The sequence below is a fragment of the Parasteatoda tepidariorum genome, chromosome 4 (assembly GCF_982258835.1).
Source record: "Parasteatoda tepidariorum strain Cologne lab strain chromosome 4, Ptep-v5.0, whole genome shotgun sequence".
Lineage (NCBI taxonomy): Eukaryota > Metazoa > Arthropoda > Arachnida > Araneae > Theridiidae > Parasteatoda > Parasteatoda tepidariorum.
The window spans coordinates 58,817,981-58,830,331 of NC_141758.1; the positions used below are offsets into that span (position 1 = coordinate 58,817,981).

Consider the following 12,351-nt stretch of genomic DNA (forward strand, 5'->3'; position numbering starts at 1 on the left):
TGTGTTTTTTTTCCCTCCAAATTTCAGAAGTAGACAACTTTCTATGCAAATAATTTCATTTTTATTTATCTTGTTATTTCACTTGATTAGAAATTGTAATTTGCACCTTTCCGGAGGAAATGTCAAGAATTTTTATTATAGAATAATCTTATTAATTAAAATAAATAAATAAATAACGCGAAAGAAAATTCTCATTTTCTCGAAAACAATAGTTTCATTCTTTTCCAGGACAAAAATGCAGACAAAAAGTCGAATCGTGTACATTCTTAAATATAAACGTCGCTTTCCTAAACGGGTGATCTCATTTCGATATTTATGGGTACATAAAAAAAGAAAGAATTAGAAAAGATGGAATTGAATAAAAAAAAATACATTAAATAGCTACAAGATAGGACAACAATAGAAAGGGATTGTTCCTCACATTTGCTGCAAAATACTGCCAAAGGAGGGTGGGGGGAGTCAAGAACACTAGCCTTAATCTAGAGCTATAATTGAGCAATTACCGTCCATAGAAATCTTTTGGAACTTTCAAAAATCATTCGTGACTTTCACTGTGTTGCCGGTCTTCTCTTTACTGTTCCATCACTGATATTAAAAAACGGATAGCAATGGGAGGGTGTAAGGTAAGGTGAATATGGGGGATGGGGGCCTGGAAATGGGAGGGGGCTTGTTTCGAACCGATGGGAAGGTAGTAGACAAAGGAATGCTCTTTCAGAGGAACAGAAGAAAAAATCCAACTAGGTCGTAGGTTATGCGTGGGTGGTATGGGAAGAACTGACCTTGGGTCAAGAGGCCCTGAGGCGACTGACCCCGAAAGCGAAGCTTTCATTTTTGATTTGCTTTCTTTCAAAGAGTATTTTAGTTTCAATCTACTCGTTCTATTTGAAGTTAGTTTTTTCAAGCAAATTTCTAATCTACTCTTCATGGCATTTAATGTTATTTATGTTTTATTTTATAGAAACAATAGAAATTTGAAGCTACTAAGGTCAAAATTTGTACACATACACTGAATGCAAAATTGATCTGTTTCTATATTTGGAAAGAATATTTTTTAGCTTTTCATAATGATAAACAAAGTAACTCTTTCCAATTCCTTCGCTAAATTTTTCAAATTTTGCTTTTAAGATAATTAATTACAAATTTTGCAAAATCACTCTTCTAGTTTCAAATAATTTGCAAACAATTAAAATGTTCAGCTTGCAAAAGATTATTTGTAAATAATATTCCATTTAGAAGCAACAGTTTCAAAATGAAGAGAAAAGAAAATTTATTCAATACTATTTTTTAGCAGCATCTTTTTTTTCTTTAAATTTAAATAAATTAAATTTGAAATATTAAGAAATTTTATATAAAATTTACTGAGAAAAAAATGCTCCCTTTTTAGTAGCTTATTTTGATTTCAAGAGTATATGGCACAATACAAAAAACAATTAGGTTTTCTTTTGCGGTGGACATCACTTATCACTTTTACTTTTTTACTCTTATGAAAAATAGCAGAAGCTAGTGTAAAGCAACGCTTTGGTGACCCTACCACATGCCCACGAAGGCGAGCAGTTTGGGGTAGAACAGTTTATCAGGGCCAATACCACACATCCTCGACCCCTTCGCAGGCTGATCAAGGTGGTAATCCACCCGCTCCCTGACACTAACTGATGTCAAGCATCACTAACAGTGATGCTTCACATCAATGCTCTGCTTTGCACAGTGTTTTAACAAGCAGTCGACTGCTGGACTTGTAGTAATTACAATACTTTATTGTAGAGGCCGGGATAGCCTGGTCGGTAGGGCGCTGGGCCCATATCCAAGAGGTCGTGGGTTCGATCCTCGCCGGCCGAAGACTCCCCGTGTAGTAAATGGTGACTGATGCACGTTAAATCTGTCGAGTCTCAAAGTCCTCCATGTTCCCACAACAAATCAATACCTCTGGGGGTACTGATCCAGGAGTTTCCTTGTTTTCTGGATTGGTTCAAAAATTACAAGGCTACGGAGTTGAACGTAAGTAGTTGTAAACCCATGAAATTGGGTCGGCTGTTCAACGACGGTTATAAAATAAAAATAAAATACTTTATTGTAATAATAATAATTTCTGTTCTATTAGATCACTGATATTATATATGAAAACATCTTTTATAATAGTATTAGACATCCAATAATCGGTTCAATATTAGACATCTAAAACTGTATCCGCTATTAGATTCATAATATTATTATGAAAATTTGCTAATTTTAATCACTTCATTTGAGTTTTTATGCAACGTGATTTAAAGGATAACATTTTTTAGTAAAACATTTAATTTTTTATTTATTATATAACTAAAATTTGCAATTTTGTCGCCAGAAAATTATTTATTTTGAAAAAAAATCTGCATAAAATATGTTGCAGAGAAAATAAGTTTCCCTTAATCTACTTAGTACTTATTTGACATTTTGAATTTTCAAATAATTAATTTATTAATATGCCCCTTTAAATTATAAATTTTTATTAATATTAAATCATTGCTATTATTAATTTTCCTAAAAAAGGGAAATTGAATATAAGTAATCGAATATATTTCTCTCGATTATATAACATTACATAAATCGAGTATTGTTTTTAAATATCATGCTTTAATCTTGTTTATACTTTGTTAATTGTTATTAATATCTTATATGTTGTCCCGCTATTTATATATTGTTATTTCTATCCTACTAACTTCAAAAGAAAAAATGTGTAATTATTAGAAACCAACTTAGGTATTTCTTCGTTATCTTAACTTAAGAGAAGAAAAAAACGGCTATCTCAATTGAAATATAAATTGAGATGCAAACTAATACGATCATCTGGTATTTCTGCTCTATTCACTTTAAGAGATGAAAAGCAGCTATTACATTAGAAATATAAATTGAGATGCAAACTAATACGATCATCTGGTATTTCTGCTCTATTCACTTTAAGAGATGAAAAGCAGCTATTACATTAGAAATATAAATTGAGATGCAAACTAATACGATCATCTGGTATTTCTGCTCCATTTTAACTTTAAGAGAAGAAAAACGGCTATCACAATTGAAATATAAATTGAGATGCAAACTAATACGATCATCTGGTATTTCTGCTCTATTCACTTTAAGAGATGAAAAGCAGCTATTACATTAGAAATATAAATTGAGATGCCAACTACTACGATCATCTGGTATTTCTGCTCTATTTTCACTTTAAGAGGGGAAAAAAACAGCTATTAGATTAGAAATACAAATTGAGATGCAAACTAATACGATCACCTGGTAAGTGCACTTTACTTAAAAGACCAAGAAGTGTTAAAATAACACAAAAAAAGTCTTTTTTTCCCTTCCCCGATACCGAAGGTAGGCAAACAAATAAATAATGTGCGTTTTTGAGAGCATTTAATACCTGCTAAGATTCCATAAAGATTTCTTCGGCCATCTCTTTCAAGAAGCCTCCAGAGAAAATGACCTCTTGACCTCCTCAAAAAGTAACAAAAATCTTCTTTTACACCATCTCGGTAGCCTCTTTTCTTCAAGCTGAGTGGAATATACACACCCAAGGCCATAAACCTCCAAAAAATACCTTCGCAAGGTTTTTATTCGAATTGTGTCCCTTTATTTATTTATTATTTTTTATTATTACGAATATTTCCCTCCCCCGAGCACTGTCAACATTTCGATGTGATGGGGACTTATCCGAGATTTATTTTTCCTCTTAATTTATTTATTACTGTTTTATTTTTTTAGGATACAAAATTGACCGGCCGGCGAAGACACACCTAAAAGACGCAATTATAATTGAATGTCTTACCTGCGGCCTAAGGCAGTCTTATCGTTTACCATTAGGCCTTGTCGTTCACCCGCCCCCGAATGTGATAGGGGGTGGGCAACAAAGTGATAGAGAGTAACGAAATTAATCTTTAACAAACTTTAATCAGATTTTTCAATTAAAATTTAACGGCCTAGTTAGGAAGAAAGGATTGAAAGTAAAAAAGAGAATAATAATAAATTCATGTTTTAAATTATTGTTAATACAGAATAATTTTTTTCTTCTTTTTTTCTTCTTTTTTTAAATTATGAAACTATCTATAAAAATGCAAAATACATTTACTTTTTGGTTATCTATTAAAAAAATTAAAATTTTTATCTTATTGAATGACTATGAAATGACTTACTCTAACACAAAATAAGTCACTTTATATCAATTAAAAACTAAATTGGATCTTAAAAACTAAAATTTGCTTTCAAGAAAATATGCTTTTAAATTGGGTAGGAGTAGTTTAACTTACATTTGAGAATAAATTATTAAAGAAGTACTACCGATGCAAAATTTATGAACGAGATTTTATAAAGACTCTACATTGCTTAGTAAACTTGTTTAAAACAAGGCGAAGTTCTTTCTTTTTCAAATTAGGAAAGCTTTTTTTTTCAATTATTTTGTCTTATTTTAGAAAGTAAGTTTTTTATACATTACTTAATTTATACATTACATTGTGTTTAAAAAAATATGATTTATAAACTATATTATTATCACATGCAATGTATAAAGTTTATAAAAAAAAATAAGACTATTAAAAAGCATATTGTCTTCCATCGGCACATATGACTCATTTCTTTCAAAAACAATACTTTAAAATGAGAAAACGAACACATTTCATCGGATTTTTTTCCAATTCCCAATTTTGACTAATTTCTAATTGACTAATTCCTAATTTTCTAATTGACTAATTCCTAATTTTTTTCTAATTACCGATTTTTAAACTTTGTCTATGAATAAAATGAGACAGATCATGCTACGTTTTCGATGATAAATTAATTTATAACAATCGTTTGTAAGATGTGCAAAATATGAAATATTATTCTCCCAATTCAACACACACGCACGAAAAAAAAAAAAAAAAAAAAACCCTGCTAGAATTAGCATTTTTTGAATTAAGCATTCTATGTGTTTTAAAACTGAAAAAGGTGCTAACCGGCTGCCTAGAGATTCTCCTTTATAATGTGCTAAGTTAAGCAACTTGGTTGGAAATTTTTAAACGTAATTACACGATGCTATGGTTCAATTTAAATTTCATTATATCCACAACAAGTTTTACTGTTGGATCAATTTTTGTTAAAGATTTGAAGCATCATTAACTTTTTAGCAAATTTATACCATATTTAGTTTCTTTGTTGGATCGAATTTTCTAAGAGTGCATAAATCTTAGAATTTCTCATACTCTAACATTAGGTCACTAAGGCTTTAAGTATTCCTTGAAATTTCAGTAGACTAAACAGCAATTTAAATAGAATAATATATTGATGGCCCCTTATATTTGGCGATGACATTCTATTCTATACCTGCAACCATCGCATACCGGTCTTCAACATCATACGCCATGTGACAACCTCCAACCGTGTTTCTTAAGGTGTATTCCACGTGCACCACCCCCGATACAGAAAAGCCCACTAGTCTGTCATCACTGAAAAGGCACGGGATGGAATGTAAACATTCCGAAAGTGGGGTCGGTCGGCAGCGGTGAAATACCCCAAGAAAGAGAATAGAACGTACATCACAATTTGATTGCTGCTGTCTAACTTCTCGCTCACTGCTTTTTTTCTACCCCAGCCAGAAGAAAAAGCTTTTTAAAAATGTGATGAAGGTTACAAAGTAACACTTTAACCTAAGCTCTCAAATCGAATTTCATTATAATTTAAGTCAAGACCGGTTCAATTTTTTTTTCTTAGTGAGCTATTTTTTTTCTATTCCTCTTGTAAAGCTTAGACACTTGAAAGGTTTACGAAATTGAGGAAGTTTCAAACTTAAAATATCTCATGAACAAATCAAATTACTATAAAATCAGGATGATTTAGAGAGCAACACGAGGTCCAATTATTAGAGTAATAACTTTACAAACAGCAATTATTAAATTAATGCTGAAATTTATGTAAAATCTTGTCTATTTTGTATTTTCTTGTAAAGCTTAGACAGTTGAAATGTTACCAAAGATTACGAAATTAAAAAAGTAAAAAATAATATGAATAAATCAAGTTACTAAAATAGAAATGATTTAAGGAGCACACACAATGTAAGACCCAGTTACCAAACTAACAGTTTTTAAAATTGGAAGTAATAGATAAATACTAAAATTTAAATAAAATTTTGTCTATTTTTTATCTTCTTGTAAAGCTTTGATGCTTAAAAGGTTTACGAAATTGTGCAAGTTCCAAACTTAAAATATCTCATGAACAAATTTTATTACTATAAAATGATTTAGAGAGCAGCATGATAAATATATCGGGATGATTTAGAGAGCAACACGAAATTCAATTATTGAAGTAATAACTTTACAAACAGCAGTTATTAAATTAATGCTAAAATTTGAATAAAATCTTTTCTATTTTGTATTTTCTTGTAAAGCTTAGACAGTTGAAATTTTACCAAAGACGAGGAAATTAAAGAAGTAAAAAAATATGAATAAATCAAGATACTAAAATAGAAATGATTTAGAGAGCAACGTAATACCCAATTACAGCTTATGAAATAAGAAGTAATAGACAAACACTAAAATTTAAATAAAAGTTTATCTATTTTGTATCTTCTTGTAAAGCTTTGATACTTAAAAGGTTTATGAAATTGAGGAAGTTCCAAAAGTGAAATATATTAAGAACAAACCAAATTAATAAAGGATAGGGATGATTTAGAGAGCAACATGAGACCCGATTGTCACAGTAATAACTTTTCAAATAACACATGTTAGATTAATACTGAAGTTTAAATAAAATCTCGTCTATTTAATATTTTTTTGTAAAGCTTAGACAGTTAAAAGTTAATCAGAATCGGGGAAGTTTCAAAACTAAAATAAAATATATTACGAGCAAATCAAGTTACTAAAAAATCGGAATGACACAAGAACAACGTATCCAATTATCAAAAATTAAAAAAACTTTGAACATAACAAGTAATAGATAAATACTAAAATCTAAATAAAGGTTTTTTTATTTTGTATCTTCTTGTAAAACTTAGACACTTAAAAGGTTTACAAAATCCACAAAGCTTCAAAAAAAAAAAAAAAAAATATTTAATGAAACCAAAATATACGGTATTTAAACCTTTTATTCGGTAATTTTTCCCGTTCATGTTGTAAAGATTTACAAAAAATTCTGGTTTCATAAAATTATAGTTTTTATTACCACATATTTAGTTTAAAAAAAAAAACAGAAAATTAATTTAACCGAATAAAAGGTTTATGTACAATGCTCTAAGGCATCATGATAAAATTACCAAATTTTACCACATTTACCAAATTTAATCAGATATAAGACAATATTTTAAAGTCAATTTAACCAAAATCATTTCAAACTGCAATGGTAAAAATTACCGTGCTTTTCGGTGTTCCTATGGAGCCAGAAATACTGTAAACTTTGCCATAGTCTAGTAGTTTTGACTATACATTTTTTCTCAGAGCCGAATAACTTTTTTTTAATTGAAATGAAAACTTCTTCTATTTTCAATTTTTACGAAAGTGTGGAAGTCGAAAGTGTAGAATCTGTTTCGCGCAAATAAAGTTTTCGTGTCAATCGAAGTTATCAAAGAGAACTTCGTAAGTTGCAATCAACACAGAAACAGCCTTTCAAATAACAAGTTATAGATAAATACTAAAAGTTAAACAAAATTACGTCTATTTTGTATCTTCTTGTAACGCTTAGACACTTGACATATATGACTGAGACGTATACGAATTTCCTAAATTTCCTAATGGCAATGTATAAATAATTAAAAGGCAATGTATAAATAATTAAAAGGCAATGTATTCATTGCACCTTTTTTTCTCAACATACTAAAATGTCTTCGTAAATCATATCATAGACATGAGCTTTTTCAAACAACCTCAGTAGTATAATAATGACATCAGTCAACTCTATGAACTTGATTTTTAACATTCAAAATAACACTATCAAAAATTTTTAAGTTTTGTTTGTTTAAGAGAGTATTAAGGTTAAATTCAAAGTGAATAAACAACACATATTAAGTTTGTAAACGCCGTGAAAAACGGTATTTTTAAGGTTAAATTCTAAGTAAATAATACATTTTAGGTTTATAAATGGGATGAAAAACAGTATTTATAACAGTATAAAACAGTATTATTAAGATAAAAGTCAAAGTGCATAATGCATGTTAAATTTGTAAATGTGACGAAAAACAGTATTTATCTAGTACACAGACAGTTGATACATACGCAACTGTTGGATTACAAAAGTATTTATTTACCTTTTTTCACTAGTATTATGACTTATATACTTTTTTAAATAAAGAATTATACATTTATTTCAGAATAATTATAAATTTCCATAGCAAAAACAAAATTTTTTATAGGTTGTTAGATTTTAGGAATACATTATTACTGATCATTCTATTTTAGCGTTTCCAGATGTTAAGGGTTAAGTTTTTGCGGTTTCTGCATAAATCAAATGTGTGGCAGAGAAGATGTTATCAGAAATGGTTTTTGAGCGATTATAATATTGTTAGAAATAAAATGTATGATACAACTTAAAATGCAAATAAATACTTCCTTATATCGCGATTTAAATTTAATTACCGATGAGAAATAAAACCATTCTATTTATAAATCTATTAATTTTAATTAGACAATTCAAAGTTACCATAACATTATTCTTTTGAGAATTTGCAAAAAAGAAATCGACAAAACTAACTGTAATTAAGTAGATCATTCTCTAATCATCTACCCCACTTTTTTTTTCACAAGAGCAAAGTTCAAGAAGAAAAAAAATCACAGATAATTCTCCATCAACGGCAGACAACTCAATTAAGGACCCTCCACGAGCTTGAGGGAAACGTCGGAAGTAGATCAAGACGTCACTGCAACCCCACCCCCAATTCACCAGGTAAAAAGAAAATTTAAATCTACCTGGACAACCAAACGTCCCTAGCCGTAATTGACATTAGCAGCAGGGGCACCACGAAACCAAATACTTTGAAATTGGAAACTTATTTACTTCCCTATATCAACTGCTACAGAAAGACAAGAGATTTTTTTAATGGGGAATTATATTTTTTCTGTCCCTTGTCTCTGTAACTGTCCCAGTGGGACACCCTTACATTCTAGAGATGACCCATAGATAAGAACTGTTGCAACAAGTAACTCTAGATAAAAATCAGCACCATGTTTGTCGTAGTTTTATTGTTTCAAAAGGGATATTTTTTTTGGTGACATGCTTTTGTGAATTATACGATTTTCTAATGTGTAGCTAACTATAGGTGTGTTGCTGATAGAATTTATCGCTGGAAAATTTATAGTATGTATTTTTTATGAGCCATAGATTCAATATTATTTCTATCTTTGGGCAGTTAAATAAAATGAGAAGCATTGCGGTAGGAACTGAAGCTGAGTTCTATATTGTGCCATTGTTTCGTTGTTTAAACTCTGCTGGTTTCAATGCAAATCAAAATACTACATATTGGATTAATTTTATAAGATAATCTAAATTGTACACTGTAAAAAATTCCGGATCAAGCAACGGTGAAATGTTCCGGCACTCAGAGTGCCAGAACTTTTTACCGTAAAATCCATTTTTACCGTAACACGTTGCGGAACAAAAAAAACTTATATACCTTAAATTTTACAGTAAATATTACCGTAAAGTCACAGAATATATACCTTGAAAATTCTCCAATTTAATAAATATTACTGTAAAAATTATGGCATAACATTTTAAGCTAAAAATGGAATTTACGGTAAAATGGATTTTACGAATAAAGTGCAGGTACTTTAAATTGTAATTTGCTCTGAAATTTTTGACAATGTATGAACTGAAATAAGCGTTCTATATTTGTTATTGTTTCTATTTTTAATCTTTAGGGCAGCAAAATTCAATGCAAATGAAAAAGTTACACATTGGAATACTTTAACACGGTGTATCTAAATTGTATGTAACTCATATTTTTTGAAAATATATATTTTTGGAATCTACTTGATATAAGCTTATTTCTACGCATTGCTCCCTTTTCATTAAAATTTTTTTCATCATTATTTGTTCGTCTGATAGTAAGAAAACTGCTGCTTTTTTGTTCTTTTTTAATATTTCAAAAGATTATTTTATATTTTATAAGTATTTAAATTTTGTAAGATTATTTAATCAGTAAGATCACTTATTCACTTACACCTTCACAGAGAAAAAAAAATTGGTAAAATTACTGTACTGCATGATAATTATATGTCTGAAAGCAAACCATAATTCTGGTTAATAAAACCAAAATATACCGTATTTAAACAATTCATTTGGTAATTTCTCCGTTCATATGGTAACAGATTACCGGAAATTCTGGTTTTTAAAATTATTGTATTGAAGAGGTAATATTTCAATTAGTTTTTGTGACAAAATACTTTTAGATAAAAAAAAAAACAATCCTAAATTACAAAAAACGTTTATCGTGTTTCAAGAAAGTATGATTTTAATCTAAAACATTTGAGCTTAGATTCATTAAACGATGTGTTCTTTAACTCTATTAGACTATAAAATATGAAACCTGTGGAAACAGGAACTAAATACAGTGAAATATTTTGAAATATTTTGATTGAATAGTATTTATATTATATTTTGTTGTGGGATAAAATAAGCAAAGTAATCTTACATATTAAAAAAAATGTTTACTTTAAATTTAAATCAATATTATAAGGGTTGTGTTGTGTATAATCTCTTCTTATAAAGCTACATGACCTTTGTAATGATTGTTTTCTTCTTCTTTCAAGGTCCTACAGCCTGTTACTGCTCAAGAAGAACCAAGGGTCCTAGATGGGTCCTAGACGCACGCAAGCCAACCCACCACAGCAAGGTGGTAACAGCAGTCGGAGAGAATAATCATTTTAGAGAGTTTAAGTAAATTTTATAATTTAAAAAAAAGCATGAAAATTTATGCAAATTTGTAAATATGAGAAAGGAAGATTTTGCTTACTGGCAGACTTCTTGCTGTATTGCTTGTTGTAAATGTTGTGTGTTGACTATGGCTCGAATTTTTCCTGCGCTATTCGAAGCCCAATATGGAGTAACAATCTCCACTGCTGACTCGCATGCGTCCACTCTATAGTAGAAAGAAAAATAAAGTATAATTACTAATTAAATGAAAAAATCAAATGCATTTTTTTTGTATAATGATATACTTTTTTCCAAATGCAAAACCGCATTATTTAAATAGAGGATATGCACTCATGAACTTTAGCATTATTATAGTTATCAAAAATTTGTTTTATGATAAACTGAAAATAGTACAAGAAGCAAATTATTTGAACAAATCTTGCACAATTATTCTTTTTAAAATTTTGAATAGCTATGCATTTTTGCATTAATTTACCATTTGATATTTTTGTGGCGTATCATACAATGGAAATAAAAATTAAAGAATCAAATCTTTCATTTTATCAAAGTTTCAAAAAAACTTTATAAAGAGACATTTCGATTTTCATCTTGAATTTTTCTTTAATAAAATTTTAGTCATACTTGATGTGTATGATGTGATATGAAATTTTATGTATAGTTTTCACAATTACACATACAATATTTCGAGTTACAAATTGGGAAGTAAACGAGAACAATATAAAATTTAAAAATTTAAATATAATTTATTGCTAGAAATGATTTTCTTATTGACATGTAATGATATGTTTAAAATTAAAATTCGAAATTTAATTTTTATTAATATATGAGTAAAACATATTTGTAATTCCTTATATTATGTGTAAAAGGAGAATGAGGTATTGCTTGATAGAATTGGGATAATATTGTTCTTATTTGTTGAAACATGAATGTATAATTCTTTTGATATTTCTATTATGAAAAGGAAAGAAACTCCAACAATAATAAAAAAAATACTTATAATGAAAAAGAGTTTTAAAATTATGATTTCGAATGCTAAGCGTAAAAACATAATGTTACTTAAATAAAATAAAATATATGTTTAGGTTCAATGTTTGTTTTCAACGAAAATTAAATTTTGTATTAGTTACTTTTTATTAAATAATTGCAATTTTTTTCTCCCATGTAAAACTAAAACTAATTAATTCAATTTAATTAATGAATTAATATTTAAAAAAATCTGTTTTAACATCAAGTTTCATCCACTACAGGTTTGAAAACATGTATTTGGATGGATAAAATGTATTTTATTAACGATTGAAAATTTGAACGAGATATATAAATATTAACAGGGAAAGTGAACTAATAGTAGGTATTGGAAAAAAAAAGGCGCGTGGTATCAGATAACTATAAAAGTATAAGTTTGTTCTTTATTGAATGTATCTGACACATGAAATATAAAATAATTAACTGTTTAAATGTGAGCAATAAATTATTTTTTTCTTCAAATAGGGC

At 28.8% G+C, this 12,351-nt stretch overlaps 1 protein-coding gene across 4 annotated transcripts in view; it reads right to left on the reverse strand.

Annotated features, from left to right (window-relative positions):
- The window catches only part of LOC107439507 (protein spaetzle 3), a 66,287-nt gene that overhangs the window by 4,413 nt on the left and 49,523 nt on the right, over positions 1-12,351 (reverse strand). For all 4 annotated transcript variants that reach the window (XM_016052139.4, XM_016052137.4, XM_071182340.1 and 1 more), the window contains one exon: positions 10,940-11,065. In XM_016052139.4, coding sequence (XP_015907625.1) covers positions 10,940-11,065 — 126 coding nt within the window. The remainder of the gene's footprint in view (positions 1-10,939; positions 11,066-12,351) is intronic.